General features: G+C 42.0%; 1 protein-coding gene across 2 annotated transcripts in view; it reads left to right on the forward strand.

Annotated features, from left to right (window-relative positions):
• Positions 1–26965, forward strand: part of NBAS (NBAS subunit of NRZ tethering complex) — a 409271-nt gene that overhangs the window by 158428 nt on the left and 223878 nt on the right. For both annotated transcript variants that reach the window (XM_065400708.1, XM_065400709.1), the window contains 3 exons: positions 18440–18553; positions 21493–21650; positions 25316–25417. In XM_065400708.1, the coding sequence (XP_065256780.1) occupies positions 18440–18553; positions 21493–21650; positions 25316–25417 (374 nt within the window). The remainder of the gene's footprint in view (positions 1–18439; positions 18554–21492; positions 21651–25315; positions 25418–26965) is intronic.

Raw genomic sequence — 26965 nt, forward strand, 5'->3', positions numbered from 1 at the left:
AATGTTGCTGTGACATGGAATGTCATTATAAGCACTGTCCATATCTTCTAGCAGTGCTTGAAACGGTCTCTGAGTCAAAGCAGACCAAGCAACAAGGAAATTCACAATTCGCACCATTCATCACACTATTTACACTGTATTCATCACATTATTAAGCTCTGAATTAGAAATTTTAGCACAAAGGTTTTCTTGATGGATGATACAGTGAAATTTGACTGTCGGGTGGCCAATTTGATCTTCAAGTAACTTTACAAATCCCTTCTGTTTTCCGACCATGGCAGGAACACCATCTGTTGTCACACAAAATAATTTTCTGATGTCAACTCCTCGTTCTTCAAAATGGTTTACAAAACTTTCCACTATATCTTCCCGCTTTGTTGTGCCATGCAGGGTTTTTAGGCAACAAAGTTCCTCTTGGATTTCATCGGAAGCACAATAATTTGCAACAACTGCCAAACGTGGAACATTGTTTATATCCATGCTCTCATCAACTGCACTGCTGTGTCCTTCAATGCAGTCGTCTGCTTTTCGTTAATGTTTTCTGCCATTTTGCTTACGCGTCGCTCAACTGTTCTGGTAGAGACAGACAGTTCTTTTATTCTAGATAAAGATAAAATCCTATTTGGCAAATCATGGAACAAAACCGCCGAACTGTTGAGAAAAACTTCTTTTATATATTCCCCACCTGTAAATGGCTTTCCATTTTTTGCAATGTACTGTGCAATCTTGTAACTTCCTTCTGTGGCTTGATTTTTACTTACACTTTAGCATTTAAAAACACTGCTTTGCTTCTCATATCCTGCTACTGCCTTTTTGATCGATTCAGTCTTGTCTGCTTCGTCAAGAAAGGTTTTCTCGTGCTTTGTTTGAAAATGTCCTCGAACACTTGATGTGCGACAAACAACACGTTCACAACAGAAAGCACAGACAGCACGGTCCTTCTTTTGAATAAATCCAAGTGTGTCTGTCCAAGAAGGCTGAAATGAACGGACATCTAACTTTGACAAAATGTCAGCTCCTAAGAAAGCACATGTACCCCTCAACTTACAGTGGGGGAAAAAATCGCGACAGACGGCACGCTCAACGTCAAACGCGGTGCGCTGTTCCATGTGGCGTGATAGTGATGTAAGCAGCAAATCAGGACTGAAAAATATCCAGTACAGTGGCGCTGGAACAATTTTTAAGGTGGGGGTGCAGAGCTGTGGGCCACAGCTGGGGGCAGCTGCAGAGCTCCGGGCTGACGGCCAGGACCCCAGGCCGGCAGCGGAGCCCCTGAACCGGTGGCCAGTACCCGGGCAGTGTGAGTGACACTGAAAATCCGCTCGCATGCTGCCTTTGGCACACGTACCATAGGTTGCCTATCCCTGATCTAGATAATACTTAGTCCTGCCTTGAGTGCGGGGGCCTGGACTGGATGACCTCTCGAGGTCCCTTCCAGTTCTGTGATTCTATGATCACCTTTTCAAAGAATACCTCATGATGCAAATGAAAATAAAATACTACATTTTATCAGTTAAATTAATAGAAATGCATCAGTCGTGAAGCATGCCATGTGATAGCACCAACCCTATTGCCCATTGTCTTGTAACATGCTCCTCCTGCCCCTTTCTCTGTTGCACTTTTAAACATTTATAATTCAAAATAATTTCTTGAATATTTACAAGTGCAGTGAGGAGCAGGGGGCATTGCATGGTGTCAGGGAAAAGATTGTGGGTGACTGAGAGTTATGGATGGCTGAATTGGATTGTGGATCCTAGGGGAGGTATAGAAGGGGTAACAGGAAGTACCATCCTGCTTTTTCAGTTTTCCTAACAATAATGTCATATAATGATAAGTTAGGGTAACCTAAACTGTATGTATTTAAAATAATTGTATGCATATGACTTTGTGAGAGTATATATGCATAGATGCACTCTCACACATATAAATAAGTAATAACCATTCCCTAGCTCATTCCAATAAATGACGTGTAGATAAAATTAAATCTCTCCCTCTCCCCCTCTTTCTCCCCCCCCCCCCCAACAGCACTTTTTTTTTGTTTTAACTGTATCACGTTGCTTTTTCTATTGTCTACTCACTCACCTAAATGATAAGAGGAAGGAGAAGTACAACCAAAGGAATTTAGATAAAGATAAAAAAGAACATAGTGGATATTTCAGCCATTAGTAGGATTCTTTGTGCATTAATAAATGTTTTCACAGCACACCAGGCAACTCTCAGTGACTTTAGAGATAAAATCTCAAGTATAATAGTGATAGTCACTCCCAAGATAAATATGGAATTTCATGGAAATGAGTTTATTTCAAGAGGCTATCTCACTGAGCAAAACACTGTGCTTTAACAGTTGCTGTGTCTCCTGGCTGAATAAATGTACAGAACTGTGTGTTCCCATGTTGTCATTAATAGGTTCCACTTTGTAATAGCAACAAAACGCTTCAAGTGGATTATTTTGTATATAAAATCACTCTGCATTTGGCTTTATACTTTTATGTCACTGGAGGTTTACAGCATTCCAGTTTGTTTGGTCTTATTGCAATAATGGAGGTCTTTACCGTAGACCTCAGGTATGTTTTTCTAATGAATCCATGCCTACAATTAATACCTTAATTATTAATTTATCCACACTCATTTCTCATCAGCGTTGGAACTTGGTAACGTGCTCCAAAACACAACACTTGATTTTTAAGAAAAATCAGGATTAAGAACTTTTGTCTCTTGGGGAGCTACTCATTAGAAAGGAGGCTTAATTGTAGTAAAAAAAAAAAAAAAAAAAAAAAAAAAAAAGACTTGAACAGGCTTTACATTCTGTACAGCAGAGGATAACAGTATGTGTTAGCAAGTATGAAGTATTCCGGTGCATTACATTCTGAGTTTAAACATTAGTACTGTTTCAGATGGTTTTGTTATGCTATTTATACCTTTAAACACTCAGAAAAGTTGTTAGAATTTGGAAACTGTTATAAACTAAGGTCTGGATGACTCACAAAGAATGGGCTATTCACAGGATCGTATAAATTACCATAGCATATGAAACCCGTGATCCGTCTTGTCCAATCTCCTGTCAGGAACCAGCACAAACTGATTCAGAACAAGGTACAAGAAAATAGGCAGATGTAAAAAATATCTGCCTCCCTACCAAGGTCTCATCCTAATCCCTAATAGTTAGACAATGGTTTAAGGTTGAAATCTTGAGACTTTAATTAAGTTATTTTATATCCCTTCAGGATTTTTGTTAATATTATCTGTCGTAACTGGATATTATCCATACAATGTCCAATCCTTCTTTTTTTTTAAAATCTTGCTAAATTCTTGACCTTGATAACATCATGTGGTAATGAGTTTCACAGTCTGATTATTCAAAGCTTGGGTTTAAATCTGCCATTCACTAACTCTGACGTGCCTAGATATTGCAGCATTGACTTGAATGAAAGTTGTATGTCCTTGGATTGGGCTCTGCATCTCTTTTTAAAAATATGACAGGGCAAACAAGCTTTCGGCAATTCCATATAATTTTTACATGATCACAACAGCTTTAAAAACAACTAAAATTTGCTCTTTCGCCAGGACCTCACATCAAGTTTAAAGTCAGTTGATTTTTATGATCAAATTAATAAACCCTTGCAAAACAGAGATTTAAATAGAAATACGGATGCAGCCTTAACTATAGTGTGTAAATAGAGCCTCTCATGAACGTATCAATTAGGTTGTAAAAGCAAGACATATAGAGCACTTTTGCATTTATCCTCTCTTTATTATTTTATTAGGTTGCCGCGTATCATTAATATGATGAATAGTTACTATAGATCTTTGTAGCTATAACAATATTAACAATGTTATTAGTCTCCTTCAAGTTATGCATTGTAACCTAAAGAGCAGCCCATGCATTCATATTATTTTAAGATATACTAAAACTCAAAACCTATTATTTGAATAATTTTCAGCTTGAAATAAAATGTAGTCTTCCAAATTAATAGGTTTGGTTCTATGGTTCATTAACATTTTAAATAGCATCTATGAACCAAAGCTTTTATTCTGCACAGTAGGGTAAATAGTATGTGCTGTCTATGTTCCACCATTAAAAGAGAATGATTTGGGGAAGGATAGACACTAAGCCAGGGGTGGCATAAGATTCCCTGTACTGGCGTGTGGCAATGTTATGGGAACACACCACTCCAAGAGTAGCAATCCACTGAGGAGTATGTTTTCAGAGAACAAGAGTTACAGGCAAGTCATGTATTCCTCATACTTCCTTTGGGCACTCTTATGGTCTTTCATCAGGTATCTTAAATCAATTAGTAAATCCTAATTAGGCTCACAACACCACCTCAGTAAAATAGGTAGGTAAGCAATATCTCCATTTCACAGGTGGGCAAAGTAAGGGAGTCATGGTGGGGTTTACAAGATGTCACTAATAAATCAGTGGCAAACTTGGGAATTGGAACCGGAGTCCTCAATAGAATGATCTATTTTAGGTAATTATTTAGCCTTAAATTGTTGTATTTGATTGCACACTGGAACAAAAAAAGATTCAAAATACAAAATCAATCTTGGATAATTGCTTTTAATTACTGTTTGTTTACTGTTACTGAATGTTGTAAAAGCCTGTCTAGACATTGTTTTGTTCTGTCACATGTTGCAGGAGTTGCGTGATGAGACATTAATTTAAAAACAAAACAAAAACATTTTCCATTTAGTTTCTCATTAAGTTGACAGTAAAGTTTTTGGAAAAATGTAATTCTGGGAATGGGTGAACTTTTTCTAATTAAAAAATGTTCTGAACCCTTATCCAGAAGTCATACCTATTTTTGAAGATTACCAAGTTCCTCAACTTTCTCATGTTGTTGCCCTTCCCAGTTTCAGCCAAAAGAATATATATCAAAATAGTGCACAGCTGTTCTTGCTGTATATGAAAGAGACACTGTTGTCTAGTTGTCTGAGCATGGGACATGTGACTATTTTATTGAGGAACACCTTTGATCTAAACCCAGGTCTGACATTCTGGGAATTTGGGTGGGTCTGTGCCTCCGTTTCCCTCATCAGAAGACAATTCTGGCTAACTTAGCCAAAATTAATTTCTGGCACTGGAATTATCCTTTATTAGTTAATAATAATTTGGTGACAATATATACCTCCAGACCAGTGGCACCGCTATGGGCACCCGCATGGCCCCACAATATGCCAACATCTTTATGGCTGACCTGGAACAACGCTTCCTCAGCTCTCGTCCACTCACGCCCCTTCTCTACCTACGCTACATTGATGACATCTTCATCATCTGGACCCATGGGAAGGAGACCCTGGAAGAATTCCACCATGATTTCAACAGCTTCCACCCCACCATCAACCTCAGCCTGGACCAATCTACACGGGAGGTCCACTTCCTGGACACCACAGTACAAATAAGCAATGGCCACGTTAACACCACCCTATACCGAAAACCCACCGACCGCTATGCCTACCTTCATGCCTCCAGCTTCCACCCTGGACACACCACACGATCCATCGTCTACAGCCAAGCACTGAGGTACAACCGCATCTGCTCCAACCCCTCAGACAGAGACCAACACCTGCAAGATCTTCACCAAGCATTCTCAAAACTACGATACCCACACAAGGAAATAAAGGAACAAATCAACAGAGCCAGACGTGTACCCAGAAGCCTCCTGCTACAAGACAGGCCCAAAAAAGAAACCAACAGAACTCCACTGGCCATCACCTACAGCCCTCAGCTTAAACCTCTCCAACGCATCATCAGTGATCTACAACCCATCCTGGACAATGACCCCTCACTTTCACAGACCTTGGGAGGCAGGCCAGTCCTCGCCCACAGACAACCCGCCAACCTTAAGCATATTCTCACCAGCAACCACGCACCGCACCATAACAACTCTAACTCAGGAACCAACCCATGCAACAAACCTCGATGCCAGCTCTGCCCACATATCTACACCAGCAGCACTATCACAGGACCTAACCAGATCAGCTACAACATCACCGGCTCATTCACCTGCACGTCCACCAATGTTATATATGCCATCATGTGCCAGCAATGCCCCTCTGCTATGTACATTGGCCAAACTGGACAGTCACTACGCAAGAGGATAAATGGACACAAGTCAGATATCAGGAATGGCAATATACAAAAACCTGTAGGAGAACACTTTAACCTCCCTGGCCACACAATAGCAGATGTTAAGGTAGCCATCTTACAGCAAAAAAACTTCAGGACCAGACTCCAAAGAGAAACTGCTGAGCTCCAGTTCATTTGCAAATTTGACACCATCAGATCAGGATTAAACAAAGACTGTGAATGGCTATCCAACTACAGAAGCAGTTTCTCCTCCCTTGGTGTTCACACGTCTACTGCTAGCAGAGCACCTCACCCTCCCTGATTGAACTAACCTCGTTATCTCCACACTGATTTATACCTGCCTCTGGAGATTTCCATTACTTGCATCTGAAGAAGTGAGGTTCTTACCCACGAAAGCTTATGCTCCCAATACTTCTGTTAGTCTTAAAGGTGCCACAGGACCCTCTGTTGCTTTTTACAGATTCAGACTAACACGGCTACCCCTCTGATACTTGACACCATGCAAGGCACTGCATTTAGCCGTATGGAATGGAAATCTATCAACCTCATGAAGAAACTTGCACAAATACAGACCGATATCATCTTCCTTTCCAAATGCAAACGGATGGACATCATACCAAATGGACTGAAGGTGAAAAATCCATTGCTATCTACATACTGCACAGACCACAGTGAGAGATTATGCCATACACTATCAAAGAAACTGAGGAACCATCTGATCAGCATCCTATACAGCAAACAGGTAAACATCAAGAAAGAGCTCTCCAACCTGGAGACTTTCATAAATAACCAACCCTCCACACAAATGGACTTTATTAAAATAAGACAGGAGATCTACATTACACACTTCACCTCTCTACAAAGGAAAAAGGACCGTAAGCTGTCTAAAATCCTACCTGGCACATGGGGCCACAACAGGGGTACCCCTAACTCACCCAGCAATATCGTCAATTTATCCAGCTACACACTCAACCCAGCAGAGGAGTCTGTCCTATCTCGAGGACTCTCTTTTTGCCCCAGCACCCCCACGAACATGATACAGTTCTGCGGTGATCTGGAAGCCTACTTTCGCCGCCTCCGACTCAAAGAATACTTTCAAGATAACACTGAACAGCGCACTGATACACAGATACCCTCCCACCAACAACACAGGAAGAAGAACTCCACATGGACTCCTCCTGAGGGTCGAAATGACAGTCTGGACCTATACATAGAATGCTTCCGCCGACGTGCACAGGCAGAAATTGTGGAAAAACAACATCGCTTGCCTCATAACCTAAGTCGTGCAGAACGCAATGCCATCCACAGCCTCAGAAACCACCCTGACATTATCATCAAAGAGGCTGATAAAGGAGGTGCTGTTGTCATCATGAACAGGTCTGACTACCAGAAGGAGGCCGCCAGACAACTCTCCAATACCAAATTCTACAGGCCACTTTCCTCAGATCCCACTGAGGAATACACTAAGAAACTGCACCATCTACTCAGGACACTCCCTACACTAACACAGGAACAAATCAACATACCCTTAGAGCCCCGACCGGGGTTATTCTATCTACTACCCAAGATCCACAAACCTGGAAATCCTGGACGCCCCATCATCTCGGGCATTGGCACTCTCACTGAAGGACTGTCTGGATATGTGGACTCCCTACTCAGACCCTACGCCACCAGCACTCCCAGCTATCTCCGTGACACCACAGATTTCCTGAGAAAACTACAATGCATTGGTGACCTCCCAGAAAACACCATCCTAGCCACCATGGATGTAGAGGCTCTCTACACAAACATCCCACACACAGATGGAATACAAGCTGTCAGGAACAGTATCCCTGATGATGACACAGCACAACTTATTGCTGAGCTCTGTGACTTTATCCTCACGCACAATTATTTCAAATTTGGTGACAATATATACCTCCAGACCAGTGGCACCGCTATGGGCACCCGCATGGCCCCACAATATGCCAACATCTTTATGGCTGACCTGGAACAACGCTTCCTCAGCTCTCGTCCACTCACGCCCCTTCTCTACCTACGCTACATTGATGACATCTTCATCATCTGGACCCATGGGAAGGAGACCCTGGAAGAATTCCACCATGATTTCAACAGCTTCCACCCCACCATCAACCTCAGCCTGGACCAATCTACACGGGAGGTCCACTTCCTGGACACCACAGTACAAATAAGCAATGGCCACGTTAACACCACCCTATACCGAAAACCCACCGACCGCTATGCCTACCTTCATGCCTCCAGCTTCCACCCTGGACACACCACACGATCCATCGTCTACAGCCAAGCACTGAGGTACAACCGCATCTGCTCCAACCCCTCAGACAGAGACCAACACCTGCAAGATCTTCACCAAGCATTCTCAAAACTACGATACCCACACAAGGAAATAAAGGAACAAATCAACAGAGCCAGACGTGTACCCAGAAGCCTCCTGCTACAAGACAGGCCCAAAAAAGAAACCAACAGAACTCCACTGGCCATCACCTACAGCCCTCAGCTTAAACCTCTCCAACGCATCATCAGTGATCTACAACCCATCCTGGACAATGACCCCTCACTTTCACAGACCTTGGGAGGCAGGCCAGTCCTCGCCCACAGACAACCCGCCAACCTTAAGCATATTCTCACCAGCAACCACGCACCGCACCATAACAACTCTAACTCAGGAACCAACCCATGCAACAAACCTCGATGCCAGCTCTGCCCACATATCTACACCAGCAGCACTATCACAGGACCTAACCAGATCAGCTACAACATCACCGGCTCATTCACCTGCACGTCCACCAATGTTATATATGCCATCATGTGCCAGCAATGCCCCTCTGCTATGTACATTGGCCAAACTGGACAGTCACTACGCAAGAGGATAAATGGACACAAGTCAGATATCAGGAATGGCAATATACAAAAACCTGTAGGAGAACACTTTAACCTCCCTGGCCACACAATAGCAGATGTTAAGGTAGCCATCTTACAGCAAAAAAACTTCAGGACCAGACTCCAAAGAGAAACTGCTGAGCTCCAGTTCATTTGCAAATTTGACACCATCAGATCAGGATTAAACAAAGACTGTGAATGGCTATCCAACTACAGAAGCAGTTTCTCCTCCCTTGGTGTTCACACGTCTACTGCTAGCAGAGCACCTCACCCTCCCTGATTGAACTAACCTCGTTATCTCCACACTGATTTATACCTGCCTCTGGAGATTTCCATTACTTGCATCTGAAGAAGTGAGGTTCTTACCCACGAAAGCTTATGCTCCCAATACTTCTGTTAGTCTTAAAGGTGCCACAGGACCCTCTGTTGCTTTTTACAGATTCAGACTAACACGGCTACCCCTCTGATACTTGACACCATGCAAGGCACTGCATTTAGCCGTATGGAATGGAAATCTATCAACCTCATGAAGAAACTTGCACAAATACAGACCGATATCATCTTCCTTTCCAAATGCAAACGGATGGACATCATACCAAATGGACTGAAGGTGAAAAATCCATTGCTATCTACATACTGCACAGACCACAGTGAGAGATTATGCCATACACTATCAAAGAAACTGAGGAACCATCTGATCAGCATCCTATACAGCAAACAGGTAAACATCAAGAAAGAGCTCTCCAACCTGGAGACTTTCATAAATAACCAACCCTCCACACAAATGGACTTTATTAAAATAAGACAGGAGATCTACATTACACACTTCACCTCTCTACAAAGGAAAAAGGACCGTAAGCTGTCTAAAATCCTACCTGGCACATGGGGCCACAACAGGGGTACCCCTAACTCACCCAGCAATATCGTCAATTTATCCAGCTACACACTCAACCCAGCAGAGGAGTCTGTCCTATCTCGAGGACTCTCTTTTTGCCCCAGCACCCCCACGAACATGATACAGTTCTGCGGTGATCTGGAAGCCTACTTTCGCCGCCTCCGACTCAAAGAATACTTTCAAGATAACACTGAACAGCGCACTGATACACAGATACCCTCCCACCAACAACACAGGAAGAAGAACTCCACATGGACTCCTCCTGAGGGTCGAAATGACAGTCTGGACCTATACATAGAATGCTTCCGCCGACGTGCACAGGCAGAAATTGTGGAAAAACAACATCGCTTGCCTCATAACCTAAGTCGTGCAGAACGCAATGCCATCCACAGCCTCAGAAACCACCCTGACATTATCATCAAAGAGGCTGATAAAGGAGGTGCTGTTGTCATCATGAACAGGTCTGACTACCAGAAGGAGGCCGCCAGACAACTCTCCAATACCAAATTCTACAGGCCACTTTCCTCAGATCCCACTGAGGAATACACTAAGAAACTGCACCATCTACTCAGGACACTCCCTACACTAACACAGGAACAAATCAACATACCCTTAGAGCCCCGACCGGGGTTATTCTATCTACTACCCAAGATCCACAAACCTGGAAATCCTGGACGCCCCATCATCTCGGGCATTGGCACTCTCACTGAAGGACTGTCTGGATATGTGGACTCCCTACTCAGACCCTACGCCACCAGCACTCCCAGCTATCTCCGTGACACCACAGATTTCCTGAGAAAACTACAATGCATTGGTGACCTCCCAGAAAACACCATCCTAGCCACCATGGATGTAGAGGCTCTCTACACAAACATCCCACACACAGATGGAATACAAGCTGTCAGGAACAGTATCCCTGATGATGACACAGCACAACTTATTGCTGAGCTCTGTGACTTTATCCTCACGCACAATTATTTCAAATTTGGTGACAATATATACCTCCAGACCAGTGGCACCGCTATGGGCACCCGCATGGCCCCACAATATGCCAACATCTTTATGGCTGACCTGGAACAACGCTTCCTCAGCTCTCGTCCACTCACGCCCCTTCTCTACCTACGCTACATTGATGACATCTTCATCATCTGGACCCATGGGAAGGAGACCCTGGAAGAATTCCACCATGATTTCAACAGCTTCCACCCCACCATCAACCTCAGCCTGGACCAATCTACACGGGAGGTCCACTTCCTGGACACCACAGTACAAATAAGCAATGGCCACGTTAACACCACCCTATACCGAAAACCCACCGACCGCTATGCCTACCTTCATGCCTCCAGCTTCCACCCTGGACACACCACACGATCCATCGTCTACAGCCAAGCACTGAGGTACAACCGCATCTGCTCCAACCCCTCAGACAGAGACCAACACCTGCAAGATCTTCACCAAGCATTCTCAAAACTACGATACCCACACAAGGAAATAAAGGAACAAATCAACAGAGCCAGACGTGTACCCAGAAGCCTCCTGCTACAAGACAGGCCCAAAAAAGAAACCAACAGAACTCCACTGGCCATCACCTACAGCCCTCAGCTTAAACCTCTCCAACGCATCATCAGTGATCTACAACCCATCCTGGACAATGACCCCTCACTTTCACAGACCTTGGGAGGCAGGCCAGTCCTCGCCCACAGACAACCCGCCAACCTTAAGCATATTCTCACCAGCAACCACGCACCGCACCATAACAACTCTAACTCAGGAACCAACCCATGCAACAAACCTCGATGCCAGCTCTGCCCACATATCTACACCAGCAGCACTATCACAGGACCTAACCAGATCAGCTACAACATCACCGGCTCATTCACCTGCACGTCCACCAATGTTATATATGCCATCATGTGCCAGCAATGCCCCTCTGCTATGTACATTGGCCAAACTGGACAGTCACTACGCAAGAGGATAAATGGACACAAGTCAGATATCAGGAATGGCAATATACAAAAACCTGTAGGAGAACACTTTAACCTCCCTGGCCACACAATAGCAGATGTTAAGGTAGCCATCTTACAGCAAAAAAACTTCAGGACCAGACTCCAAAGAGAAACTGCTGAGCTCCAGTTCATTTGCAAATTTGACACCATCAGATCAGGATTAAACAAAGACTGTGAATGGCTATCCAACTACAGAAGCAGTTTCTCCTCCCTTGGTGTTCACACGTCTACTGCTAGCAGAGCACCTCACCCTCCCTGATTGAACTAACCTCGTTATCTCCACACTGATTTATACCTGCCTCTGGAGATTTCCATTACTTGCATCTGAAGAAGTGAGGTTCTTACCCACGAAAGCTTATGCTCCCAATACTTCTGTTAGTCTTAAAGGTGCCACAGGACCCTCTGTTGCTTTTTACAGATTCAGACTAACACGGCTACCCCTCTGATACTTGACACCATGCAAGGCACTGCATTTAGCCGTATGGAATGGAAATCTATCAACCTCATGAAGAAACTTGCACAAATACAGACCGATATCATCTTCCTTTCCAAATGCAAACGGATGGACATCATACCAAATGGACTGAAGGTGAAAAATCCATTGCTATCTACATACTGCACAGACCACAGTGAGAGATTATGCCATACACTATCAAAGAAACTGAGGAACCATCTGATCAGCATCCTATACAGCAAACAGGTAAACATCAAGAAAGAGCTCTCCAACCTGGAGACTTTCATAAATAACCAACCCTCCACACAAATGGACTTTATTAAAATAAGACAGGAGATCTACATTACACACTTCACCTCTCTACAAAGGAAAAAGGACCGTAAGCTGTCTAAAATCCTACCTGGCACATGGGGCCACAACAGGGGTACCCCTAACTCACCCAGCAATATCGTCAATTTATCCAGCTACACACTCAACCCAGCAGAGGAGTCTGTCCTATCTCGAGGACTCTCTTTTTGCCCCAGCACCCCCACGAACATGATACAGTTCTGCGGTGATCTGGAAGCCTACTTTCGCCGCCTCCGACTCAAAGAATACTTTCAAGATAACACTGAACAGCGCACTGATACACAGATACCCTCCCACCAACAACACAGGAAGAAGAACTCCACATGGACTCCTCCTGAGGGTCGAAATGACAGTCTGGACCTATACATAGAATGCTTCCGCCGACGTGCACAGGCAGAAATTGTGGAAAAACAACATCGCTTGCCTCATAACCTAAGTCGTGCAGAACGCAATGCCATCCACAGCCTCAGAAACCACCCTGACATTATCATCAAAGAGGCTGATAAAGGAGGTGCTGTTGTCATCATGAACAGGTCTGACTACCAGAAGGAGGCCGCCAGACAACTCTCCAATACCAAATTCTACAGGCCACTTTCCTCAGATCCCACTGAGGAATACACTAAGAAACTGCACCATCTACTCAGGACACTCCCTACACTAACACAGGAACAAATCAACATACCCTTAGAGCCCCGACCGGGGTTATTCTATCTACTACCCAAGATCCACAAACCTGGAAATCCTGGACGCCCCATCATCTCGGGCATTGGCACTCTCACTGAAGGACTGTCTGGATATGTGGACTCCCTACTCAGACCCTACGCCACCAGCACTCCCAGCTATCTCCGTGACACCACAGATTTCCTGAGAAAACTACAATGCATTGGTGACCTCCCAGAAAACACCATCCTAGCCACCATGGATGTAGAGGCTCTCTACACAAACATCCCACACACAGATGGAATACAAGCTGTCAGGAACAGTATCCCTGATGATGACACAGCACAACTTATTGCTGAGCTCTGTGACTTTATCCTCACGCACAATTATTTCAAATTTGGTGACAATATATACCTCCAGACCAGTGGCACCGCTATGGGCACCCGCATGGCCCCACAATATGCCAACATCTTTATGGCTGACCTGGAACAACGCTTCCTCAGCTCTCGTCCACTCACGCCCCTTCTCTACCTACGCTACATTGATGACATCTTCATCATCTGGACCCATGGGAAGGAGACCCTGGAAGAATTCCACCATGATTTCAACAGCTTCCACCCCACCATCAACCTCAGCCTGGACCAATCTACACGGGAGGTCCACTTCCTGGACACCACAGTACAAATAAGCAATGGCCACGTTAACACCACCCTATACCGAAAACCCACCGACCGCTATGCCTACCTTCATGCCTCCAGCTTCCACCCTGGACACACCACACGATCCATCGTCTACAGCCAAGCACTGAGGTACAACCGCATCTGCTCCAACCCCTCAGACAGAGACCAACACCTGCAAGATCTTCACCAAGCATTCTCAAAACTACGATACCCACACAAGGAAATAAAGGAACAAATCAACAGAGCCAGACGTGTACCCAGAAGCCTCCTGCTACAAGACAGGCCCAAAAAAGAAACCAACAGAACTCCACTGGCCATCACCTACAGCCCTCAGCTTAAACCTCTCCAACGCATCATCAGTGATCTACAACCCATCCTGGACAATGACCCCTCACTTTCACAGACCTTGGGAGGCAGGCCAGTCCTCGCCCACAGACAACCCGCCAACCTTAAGCATATTCTCACCAGCAACCACGCACCGCACCATAACAACTCTAACTCAGGAACCAACCCATGCAACAAACCTCGATGCCAGCTCTGCCCACATATCTACACCAGCAGCACTATCACAGGACCTAACCAGATCAGCTACAACATCACCGGCTCATTCACCTGCACGTCCACCAATGTTATATATGCCATCATGTGCCAGCAATGCCCCTCTGCTATGTACATTGGCCAAACTGGACAGTCACTACGCAAGAGGATAAATGGACACAAGTCAGATATCAGGAATGGCAATATACAAAAACCTGTAGGAGAACACTTTAACCTCCCTGGCCACACAATAGCAGATGTTAAGGTAGCCATCTTACAGCAAAAAAACTTCAGGACCAGACTCCAAAGAGAAACTGCTGAGCTCCAGTTCATTTGCAAATTTGACACCATCAGATCAGGATTAAACAAAGACTGTGAATGGCTATCCAACTACAGAAGCAGTTTCTCCTCCCTTGGTGTTCACACGTCTACTGCTAGCAGAGCACCTCACCCTCCCTGATTGAACTAACCTCGTTATCTCCACACTGATTTATACCTGCCTCTGGAGATTTCCATTACTTGCATCTGAAGAAGTGAGGTTCTTACCCACGAAAGCTTATGCTCCCAATACTTCTGTTAGTCTTAAAGGTGCCACAGGACCCTCTGTTCCTTTATTAGTTGCAATTCAAATGGTCTTGCTTGCTGGATGACCCAGGCTGCCTGAAATGGAGAAGATGTTTTCTTTATATTTCTCAAGTGCTGATGGTTTCCTTCCTTGCCACGAAATCTGTCATCTGCCTGTCATTATGACAATTTGCCTTGAGATGAGATGAGATGCATGACATCCTTTAAGTATTCTGTAAATGCTTCTCAGTAGATTGACCCTCAGTAGTCATGAAGTCAGAGCATACAAGTCCTTATGCTAGGGAGTAGTCCTGAGGAAGTTTCTAAACTCATCTTGTATACACAGGCCGTGCTATAGAAATAATAAGTGATACAACATTTCCAGTTCCTGAATTTTAAATGTCTTTGCTATTCAGTCTGCTGGATTTCAAACAACACTAACAGATAGGAATAATAGAGTAAAATAAGACACTCATTTTATGATGGCATTTCTCTTACCAACTGTTTTAAAGAAAAATCTTGAATGTTTCATGTCAATATTGCAAGAGATGGGGGACGGTGGGGCTAGACATTAAAAGCTGCTTCATTTCTTTAAGACTTAATCTTAACTTCCAAGTCAGGAACTGTGAAGCAATGGCAGTGAGTTTCTAGGTCTAAATAGAAGAATAAGAGAAGATACTGGAAATCCTGCAGGGGGTAGGATTTTAATTGGCTTCACTGAGTCAGCAAAAGCCATGTGAACAACGTTCTAGCTGTGCATTGCAGGGGATTTACTAGTCATGTTGGAGTTGTAACCCTTTGGTATAACAGTGTGCATCAAGATAATGGGAGTTTAAATAGGAGGCAAATTGATACAGGGTACTAAGTACTGTAAGAGAATAGAGAATGATGCTAACGTACATTTGCACTCTTGTAAAACACGCAGAAGGAGAGCCTATTGCTTCAAAATAAATTAGTCAGGCCCCCTGCCCCCCGAAAAAACCCTCTAAACCAATAAGACCACTCAAGATCAATTAAGAAAAGAACAGCTCCAATCGTGCCCCTACTGATTTTAAATAGTAATAAATTGCAGTTGATAATTGGTCATGGCAATTTCTGAATAACAACAAAGATCCATTTACTGCACTATTGTTACCCCTTCCTTGGGTCTAATGCTGACACACAAATCTCACAATATAAGTGTAATACATTATAAAGCTGCCAAGGGTATGGGGCAAGCACTGGCTGCCTGACAGGTATCTAGGAACATTTCACCGCTAGGACACTGGTTCAAATTTATCCTAGGTAAAAATGACTAAAAGTTGTTTCCATTTAATTGCTGGGCAGTGGCCTGGATGAAAGGAGTTTCGTAGCAGTCCAGCTCCCAGTGGGCAAAAATTCACATCACAAAAAACATGATGGTGACTAATTGGCAACAATGTATGGCAGTCTGTCTTAGTGGAGAGGCTAAGGAATAAATGAATATTGAGGTGATGCTACCCTCCAGACCCCAGAGGTGGTCCCTCTGCATCCGGAGCAGAGGCATCTTGGTTGGACAGCTCTGTAAATAGAGTTATAGAGTTTTAGGCCAAAAGGGACCACCAGATTATCTGGTCTGACCTCCTGTATATCACAGGCCACCAACACTACCTCCCACCTGCACACTAAAATTACTGTTTTACTATTTCACTAACTTAAATTAGCCTGAAGTATTAACAAGGAATTGAGTCTCCATGGTTGTCAATCTAGCACAATCAGTACATTTATCTTTATGGGTGTGATTAAAAATAAATAAAAAAGACTAGACAAGCAATGTGCTTTACCTCTGTTGTTGGAGCCACAGAGTGGAGGGAAAAAATAACCATGGACTTTTTAGTTGTTTTCATAGTCTTAAGTCTACAAATTAGATAAATTTAACTTTTTAAAATATTTGAAGTTAAATTATTCCAGGGAGGATATGTTAACACAGTGTCTCATAATTCAACTTCAAATATTTAAAAAAAGTTCAGATAGCTGCATCAGCACTGAATCCTTCAAATCCTCTGATAACCGGTGAGAGGAAGTAAAGATACAAAACTTGCATTGAAAGAAGCATTTTTTTTTCCTGATCAGTCCATCCCTGTAGATCTCACATAAGTTTAAAATATATAGATCTAGATCTTACTCGTGTGTGTGTGTGTGTGTGTGTGTGTGTGTGTGTGAGAGAGAGAGAGACTGCACTTTCATGTACAGTTATGGACATATGCTGTGTTCATTACAACTTGCCAAGTGAGGTGAGAAATAGAGGGCCAAAAAAAAAAAAAAAAAAAGTGGAAGGAGGGAAGATTATATGCATGGAATATAACTGTGGTTTGGAAAAGGAAATTAGGAATCCTCATATTCCTGATTCCCTTTCCATTTCATGCTCCACCTAGAACATATAGGTAAATTTTCACCAGAACATATGTATGTGGAACGGGTTTTATCTCCAGGACAAGATTTTATAGACACATTACTCTCCCCCTCCCCCCAAAGTCAAATTTTGTTAATCCTGCACTGGCCATGTTTTATTTTACATTTATTGTGTTGCATGGGGACATGCACAATAATCTCTGGTTGCCTAGGGGTGAACAATTGAACAAATTGCAGGACTCAAAGACTTCAGTGAAAAGTTAAACCTTGGACTGTGCAAGTCGTTAATGGAGAGCAAGAGTTCACTGACAGCAATGCAAGCAAGCAGAATCCAGGTCATAAAGAATGAATTAGAGCTTCTATTTCATTTTGGAGTCATAAGGGATCTTACAGGTGTTAACATTAAAATGATACAGAGAAAAATCAGTCATGCTGTATTGGACACACACATATAGGGCCCTAACATACCTAAAATTAACATTGAAGCACACAGCAGCTCTCTTTGAAAATAAATCCGTATTTAGAGACCTAATTGGTGATTTAAAGACCCTAATTTTAAGCCTCCATTTTTGAAGATCTTTTGTGACCTATAAAATGTTAATTAACTAGACGGTATTTATTTTTTTCAACAAGTGTTTTCCACCTTGTGATATACTTAATACATACTGATGTGAGTTCCTCTAGCAATATATGAATACATGGTTTGGGCACACAATTACCTGTTTCACTAAATAAATAAGTTATGTCTTAGTTTCATCAGGAAGAGGTAGATGTATACTGCATATTTGTAGCATCCAAACCATCATCAGCTTGGAAAGAGAGCCATTTTCATCCACAATATACAGAAACATTCTTGTGAAATGCTGTGCTAATAATTAATTGACTATTGACCTTTGAAATAATTGGTAACAACTTTTCTGACTTTACTTACAGGAGATGACCAGACAGAGAGAAAAGGCCAGGTTTTGATCCTTTTAGTGGAACAAGCTCTCCATTTCCAGGACTACAAAGCTGCTAGTATGCACTGCCAAGAGCTTATAGCCACAGGTGAAGTTTACCACTTTAATAAAAAAAAAAAAAAAAGAAAAAAAAAAGTCCTCTCCTGAATTTTCTGACATGTAAAATATGTGACTTCAGACTGACTAACTTAACTGGTAGGTCAACCACACTTTGTCTGTGGAAATTAGAATATAGTTATTTAGAATACAGCAAGTGTAGAATGCTATGTTACCTACATAAATCACATGGACTACAGAACATTTAAACAACAGTCACCTCTGGAAGAATGCAGATTTTCAGTTAGATTAATTCTGTGTGATCAGTCTGCGAGAATTATGTATTTTAATTTAGATATCCTTTATTTTCATGGTAGTGTCTCATAAATCTGTCCCAGCAGGGATTTAGTTTTAATTGTTTCCACAGTGGTTTATTTCCAAATTATTCTTGTGGCGGGAGGAGAAAAGAAATTGTTTTTCATTTATCTCATATGAATCCCCATGTGTGATACATTTGAAATCTTGTTCATTAATGAATATTCATTGAAATACTATTAAAATCCAAAGACCCCTATAGATTTTAGTGGTAAATGCATCAATTTCCATTTTGTGAAGACCTACTGGGCCCATTCATTCTTTAATCCTTTTCTATATAAATTCTCCGTCAAAACATTAGCACATTACTTCATGAAGCTATGCTAGGATCTGGTTTCAACCTAAAAAAGTTAAATCAATTTAGAAACTTCACAGTATAATGAAAGGCCTATTTATCATATCAAGTGATTGGTTTACTTATAGAAATAATTAAATAGTGAGGAAAGCAGTTATTAGTTATACAGTTGCTCAGGGGTCCTGTTGTATTACCCTGAGAACGTTAGGGACTATATTCATAAGGGGAACTTTTAGGCATCTGGCCGCCTAGTGTAATTCACAACCCCAGGTTAGTCACCCAGGCTCCTTATACAATGTGTGGGTAGAGTTAGGCACGTTAAAAAAAGGATTCACAGAAGCCAGCACCCTAATAGGGATCCAGCCTCCACCCTTGATTTGGTGGAGTTAGGTGCTGAACTCCAGGCTGGAGGATAGTGCTTCCCTCGGCTCAGGATTCATAGTTGTGAACCCTTTTCTGGAGTTAGGTGCCTAATCCAGGTCAGCCCTTTCTTAAGGGAGGTGGTGGTGGTCCCTTCCTTAAATTATACTCAATAGGCCAGTGGTTCAAGTGCTCGCTTGGGGTGTAGGAGAGCTGGGATCAAATCTCCAGTCTGCTTCTACCCAGGTCTCCTACCTCTCATGTGAATGCCCTAACCATCAGGCTGTGGAGTGTTCTTGGATGAGTCCTTCAATCTTTCCTATTGAAGCTGTTCCACTTTGTATGAAATACTTAAATATTCATTCGGACAGAGGGTGAGCGTTAATTCATAGGCCAGTGGTTAGGGCGGGCGCTTGCCTGGAAGGTGAAAGCAAGACCCTGCTCTGAATCAGGTACAGTGGGGATTTGAAGCTGGGTCTCCCAGATTCTAGGTAAGAGCTTTATCCACTTGGCAATTGTGCAGAAGGCATGACACCAACACAACCTCCTCCACACTGTCTTTTGTGTGGGTTAGGTCTGCTAAAAGCATACCTACCAGGGCAGGCTCTGCAGATGAGAGAGACAACGGCCCACCTTGTTTGTGAATCCTACCCGGCTTAGGTGTGAGCTAGGTGCCTATCAGTTTGGTGGCATCTGGACTTAAGTGGCTTTGCTCATGCCCACGTGTGGAGATTTAGATGCCTGGGAATTCTAGGCACCTGCAGGGCTAGGCAGCACTGGAGCAAGAATTTTGTGAATGTCTATGGTGCCTAAAGGTGCTGTTAGGTGCCTTAGTCACTTTTGTTAATCTGGCCCCAGGTAATTTAGTAATAGGTACTGTACTGTTCTTACTTTTTCCATAAACGCACACACTGTGGAACTAAGAGCTCAGTCCTTTTGTGTTGTTTAGGGCAGGTCACATGTGGCCTTTTCATTTTTGAATGCTCTTCCACGATTAAGATCTTCCCCCTGTCAGTTATGCACAGAGCAAGTCCAAGGATTTGGCTGAGGGGTTTGTAAGATCTCTGCCATCTTCAAACTTAACTAATTTTAAGTAAAGTGTGTGTTTGGTGGTGGGGGAGGTTGACGTGTCCCCATAATCCCGCCTACAATACGAGAAGTGGATCCCAGTTATTTGTGCTGTTTGTACATATTTGCAAACATTTAAACAATGTTCTATGTTTCCCATATGATCTGGGGCCACTAGACTCTCAGCCACTGGAAGTGATTGTGTGCACTTTGGAGGAGTGTGATTCCTCTTCTGGTCCTACCACCCACATCCCATCCATCCAGAAGATAGCTAGTAGAAATGATGGGGCTTCGCGTTTCTCCTTGTCTGCCCAAATCCTATTTTAATTCTTGCAAGTCTAATATGGCTTATGGGAGGGGCAAGGTATAAGTGGAGATCGGGGAATGGGATAACAGAAGATAATCTGCTCCTGTGCTTCTCCTCTGTATTCTCCCATGGTCCTAACACAGAGGAGTTAAATTATGTTATTTTAAAAGACAACACTGATCTTTTGCAGCAGCTGATCTATTCTAAATATGTTCAGTTTATGCTGAAGCAGTCTGGTCTGATTTTTCTTAACATGGTGTCACTAAGGACAAATACACATGTATGGACACACACACATGACCATGCACCATATTGGTACCTAGAGTATATATAATGTTAGGTAGCTGAATTCCAGGGTTTTTTCCTTACTACTAAGTGTCTGTCTGTCTGTGTGTGTCTCTCTCTCTCTCTCTCTCATGAAATGTTGAGAATTCAACAAGCGAGGCTATACTATCATCTGATTATTGATGATGATGTAACCTTTGGCCATTGGAGAAGGTTGATTTTTTTTTTTCCTCAGCACCCCCACAATTAGATTATTGATTTTATGTGACTTTGCTTGGCAATCTTTTTGTTCCCTTTGCAGGCTATTCTAAAAGTTGGGAGGTATGCAGCCAATTAGGGCAATCAGAAGGCTACCACGACTTGAGTACTCGGCAGGAGCTCATGGCTTTTGCTCTGACACATTGCCCTCCAGGTGCCATAGAGTCACTGCTGGCAGCAAACAGCTCTTTGCAGACTCAGGTAGGATCCATTTCTGTAAACTTTTCCTACATACGCTGTGAATACTTATTTTCTGAAATAGGGGTAACTATTTTGTGTTTCTCTCCCCCAATCTTCCTACAATATGTCTTATCAATTTTCTGTATTTTTTCTACCTTACATTTTATATCTGAACAGTTAAATATTGCTTTTATAATACATTTTCTATAATCAATAGATAAGAATGCAGTTTCTTTTTTGTTATAACTAGTACTGTTGGATGGGTACTATAGCCTCAGAGGTTTCTAAAATGCAGCACTGTCTGGCATATTGTTGACAGAATACTCTGTTCCAACTCTGTAGTACATTTGATTGGGATGTACAAATGCATAATTCTTCTCTATCAGTTCTTCAGCTTCTATAAGGATTTTGTGCATTGTACACAGCCTCATTTGTACACATTCTCTTTAGGTGGTAAGGTGATAGGGAACAGCCAGCATGGATTTGTAAAGAACAAATCATGTCAAACCAATCTGATAGCTTTCTTTGATAGGATAACGAGCCTTGTGGATAAGGGAGAAGCTGTGGATGTGGTATACCTAGACTTTAGTAAGGCATTTGATACGGTCTCGCATGATATTCTTATCGACAAACTAGGCAAATACAATTTAGATGGGGCTACTATAAGGTGGGTGCATAACTGGCTGGATAACCGTACTCAGAGAGTTGTTATTAATGGTTCCCAATCCTGCTGGAAAGGCATAACGAGTGGGGTTCCGCAGGGGTCTGTTTTGGGACCGGCTCTGTTCAATATCTTCATTAACGACTTAGATATTGGCATAGAAAGTACGCTTATTAAGTTTGCGGATGATACCAAACTGGGAGGGATTGCAACTGCTTTGGAGGACAGGGTCATAATTCAAAATGATCTGGACAAATTGGAGAAATGGTCTGAGTTAAACAGGATGAAGTTTAACAAAGACAAATGCAAAGTGCTCCACTTAGGAAGAAAAAATCAGTTTCACACATACAGAATGGGAAGAGACTGTCCAGGAAGGAGTACGGCAGAAAGGGATCTAGGGGTTATAGTGGACCACAAGCTAAATATGAGTCAACAGTGTGATGCTGTTGCAAAAAAAGCAAACATGATTCTGGGATGTATTAACAGGTGTGTTGTGAGCAAGACACGAGAAGTCATTCTTCCGCTCTACTCTGCTCTGGTTAGGCCTCAGCTGGAGTATTGTGTCCAGTGCTGGGCACCGCATTTCAAGAAAGATGTGGAGAAATTGGAGAGGGTCCAGAGAAGAGCAACAAGAATGATTAAAGGTCTTGAGAACATGACCTATGAAGGAAGGCTGAAAGAATTGGGTTTGTTTAGTTTGGAAAAGAGAAGACTGAGAGGGGACATGATAGCAGTTTTCAGGTATCTAAAAGGGTGTCGTAAGGAGGAGGGAGAAAACTTGTTCACCTTAGCCTCTGAGGATAGAACAAGAAGCAATGGGCTTAAACTGCAGCAAGGGAGGTCTAGGTTGGACATTAGGAAAAAGTTCCTAACTGTCAGGGTGGTTAAACACTGGAATAAATTGCCTAGGGAGGTTGTGGAATCTCCATCTCTGGAGATATTTAAGAGTAGGTTAGATAAATGTCTATCAGGGATGGTCTAGACAGTATTTGGTCCTGCCATGCGAGCAGGGGACTGGACTCGATGACCTCTCGAGGTCCCTTCCAGTCCTAGAATCTATGAATCTATGAATAAATGCCCACTGCCTGTTCCAATGTTTTCTGCAAGTTCTGCCAAACATACAGTGAAATCCTGGCTCAATTGAAATAAATAACAAAATTCCCATTGACTTCAGTGAGGCCATGATTTCACCCAGAATGATTTTAATTATTTATAATGAGGATTTAAGTCTTGATCCTGCTATTAGCTCTTCACAGGATCAGGGCCCTGAATATCAATTTCATTATGTATGTAAAATCTGTAACTATCAGATATCTCATTATATGTATTTGAGAAGATTACTAATGTATGTATTTGAGAAGATTAGCATAAATGCTGTGCAGTGGTTGAGTAAGTTGAGTAAGTCAAAACGTTTAATTTCCATTGAGGTTGACCCTAGTTTTGCCAATGTGCACAGAGTTTTTCTGAATTGTTTCATATAGGGTACATAAGGGGAAATTGAATTTTGTACTCTGAAAAGTAACTTCTTACAAATTACATTGTATAGATTCCATTTATTCATCTGTCCCCGTTCCATACTGTCTTGCAGTCAGCAGAAGGGCTTAAGCTGGATCTCCCTTGTTAAAAAACCAGAGGGGAAGCCAGCGGGACATTCTCTGTGAAGGCTCAGACTCTGGAATTTGTATCCCTCTGGAGTCTGAAATAATCCAAAATTGGTAACCTTCCAGGAACAGTGCAAAAATAGGGATTGGATAGGGTTATTGGAGAGGGCTGTGGGTTTTTTGTAGGTGGCTGACTGGCTGGCAGAGTTCCTGTTTGAATGATCATTTCTGTGCTGCTAATTATTATTATTATGTATTATTATTAATGTGTTATGGTGCATAGAGCCTTGCATAAGTGTCATTTTATTATTGTAGTCTAAATTAATTAAATACAGTAATTTATTAATAGTAATTCATATTGGGCTCCAAAGTCCCACTCAAAATTGTGTTGGTGCAGTACTATAACACAGGAAGGCATTGTATTTGTTCTTAAGAGCTAAGAATGTAAAAAATAGGGGGGGAAAAAAACCCCAGGTACAACACAAAAGTAATGTGGTTAGGCTGATTACAAGCACATCTCATTTTCCTTTCTGAAAATTGTTTGTATATTTGTCTTATTTATATTACAAGAATGTATTTTTAAGTGTTTTGGAGGGTGGCAGCACATGATTGAAATTGGGGAGAGAAAGTGATTGTTGAAGTAGGAGAAAAGTAAGTAAAAGAAAGGGTAGAAGCATGATCGGTTGAGGGAGAGTTTGTTCAGCTGAAGGGTGCAGAAGGAAGGATCAGAGTAAAGGGGATCAGCAACTGATAGAAATACTGCAAATCATGGGTGAATGTGGTGGAAAGTTTGTCTGCCAGTAACTTCCATACTAAGGCCAACCCACTTACACACTTTCTTAACTGTATTACCATGGGTGGCCCCATTGATTAGTGGGACTTGCCACAGTAGTAAAGAGAAGCACAAGTATATACATTTGCAAGATTGGGGCCTGAATATTTAGTTTATAAGTAAAACAGTGCTATCCACCTGGAATTGGAACTTATTTCAAACTATTTTTAGATAATATACAAACCAGATAATAATCCTATTCACTCTCCCATTACTGCAGTAGCTCTACATTACCAAGAAGAATGAAAAGCAGTAAAAACTTCTGTCAATACAGTGAATATATGAGGAGATCTGCCAGTGAATATATGAGGTAGATCTGTTGAGTAAGAAGATGCCATTTTCATGTAGTTACTTTAAAAAAACAGCAGCAGCAACAGTACTTCATGGAAAATGCATATACAGTACTGAGAGAAGGTGGTTTTGTGTAGACATTTATATCAGTGGTTCAGCAGGATGCCATGATTATTTTTTTTATTCTCCTGGAAGTTTTACCACCTGAGGTCCTTGCTTTCTCGTGACACTAGGTAGCTTGAATAATTGTGTATTATTAGTTTGCATGATAGCAGAAATAATGTATACCCCTTCTTTTCAGATTCTTTATCAAGCAGTGAATTACCAGTTACGCCCTTCAGAAGGAGGGGAGAATATAAATATCCCAGGACCTTCTTCGCTGGTCACTGAGGAGACTCCTCAGGTAAGTTTTGAAGTGAGAGTGTAAAATGACCACCATTACATTCTGTTTTATTCTGTATCATAAGGAGAGACAGATTTCAAAGATTTCACCTAGCACAGCGTAGAGAACTTGAGATATTTTTCTGCTTTAGGCTTTGTGCTTAGCACTATCAAATAACCTAAGGAAACAAACAACAGATGATTTGTAATGAAGTTTTCTTGCTAATATATACTCCAAATGTGGTCTTGAACATCCTTGTCCAGTGGGGTCTCAGCACTGTAAACAAAATAATGGAGAACATAAATAAATACAAAGGCAGAAGAAGTGGAAGACAAGACAAAAACCTAACATAAAATAAAGGAATAATTATTAATGTTGATGGTAGCCTTGCAGTATGGCACATATCAACATTGGTAAATAAACCATATGATGTTTGAATTTAGCCTTTTTTCTGTCTGCATATTATTCACATATGGACATTTTATCTTTTACAAATTCATAATTTCTCAAACACTTTGTATGTACATACTTTCATAGTTTTTTTTTTTTTTTTTTAATGAGGCTTGAAGGCACCATTATGATCATCTAGTCTGACCTCATGCTTAATGCAGGCTGTAGAATTTCACCAAGCCATTTGTGTATTAAGCCCGTAACATCTGGTTGATGTAGTATATATCTTTCAGAAATACACATTCGATCTTCATTTAAAGCCCTATAGTAATGGAGAATGCTCTGTGTTTTAGCTTATGTGTTGCTTGTAATCTATTAGTTTTGACTGTTTGATTCATTGGTGTAGTTTGTCACCTAAATAATATGACATTATTTTTTTCTTCTAATTGGATGACTGAAGGTTTCTAAACAGGGTAAAAAGCAACAAAGAGTCCTGTGGCACCTTATAGACTAACAGATGTATTGGAGCATAAGCTTTCGTGGGTGAATTTTGGGGGGAGCAGCAATATAAAATCACAATTTTTTTTCCACTCCTGGTCTTTCAAGATTATTTGTAGAGACTGTAGACTCCAACCTCTCTACTTAGTACTATTAGTACTAAAGGATTTTAAGTTGTCGCTCTTACTTAAGAGTCAGTGAGTTATTACTGTTGTTATATGGGATCATTTATATTTGCTTAAATATTTGATATCATGTTTTTTTGTAGATCATAATCTGTTGAGGTTTACTATGACTTAAGCTTTTGCACTTAATTCCTTTTCTCTAAATGACATTTTTATGTGTTAACCTCCTTTTTCATTTTCATGCTTACAGCTTCAACATAACTTATAATAATAATAATAATAATAATTAATGGAGATATCCCATCTCCTAGAACTGGAAGGGACCTTGAAAGGTCATCGAGTCCAGCCCCCTGCCTTCACTAGCAGGACCAAGTACTGATTTTTGCCCCAGATCCCTAAGCGGCCCCCTCAAGGATTGAACTCACAACCCTGGGTTTAGCAGGCCAAAGCTCAAACCACTGAGCTATCCCTCCCCCAACTTCAATAATAGCACAATAGAATGTGAGCACCTGGTCTCCTATAATGAAGGAATAGGAACCACCTAAATAGCAAGGAA

This window comes from Emys orbicularis, chromosome 3 (assembly GCF_028017835.1).
Source record: "Emys orbicularis isolate rEmyOrb1 chromosome 3, rEmyOrb1.hap1, whole genome shotgun sequence".
Taxonomy (NCBI): domain Eukaryota; kingdom Metazoa; phylum Chordata; order Testudines; family Emydidae; genus Emys; species Emys orbicularis.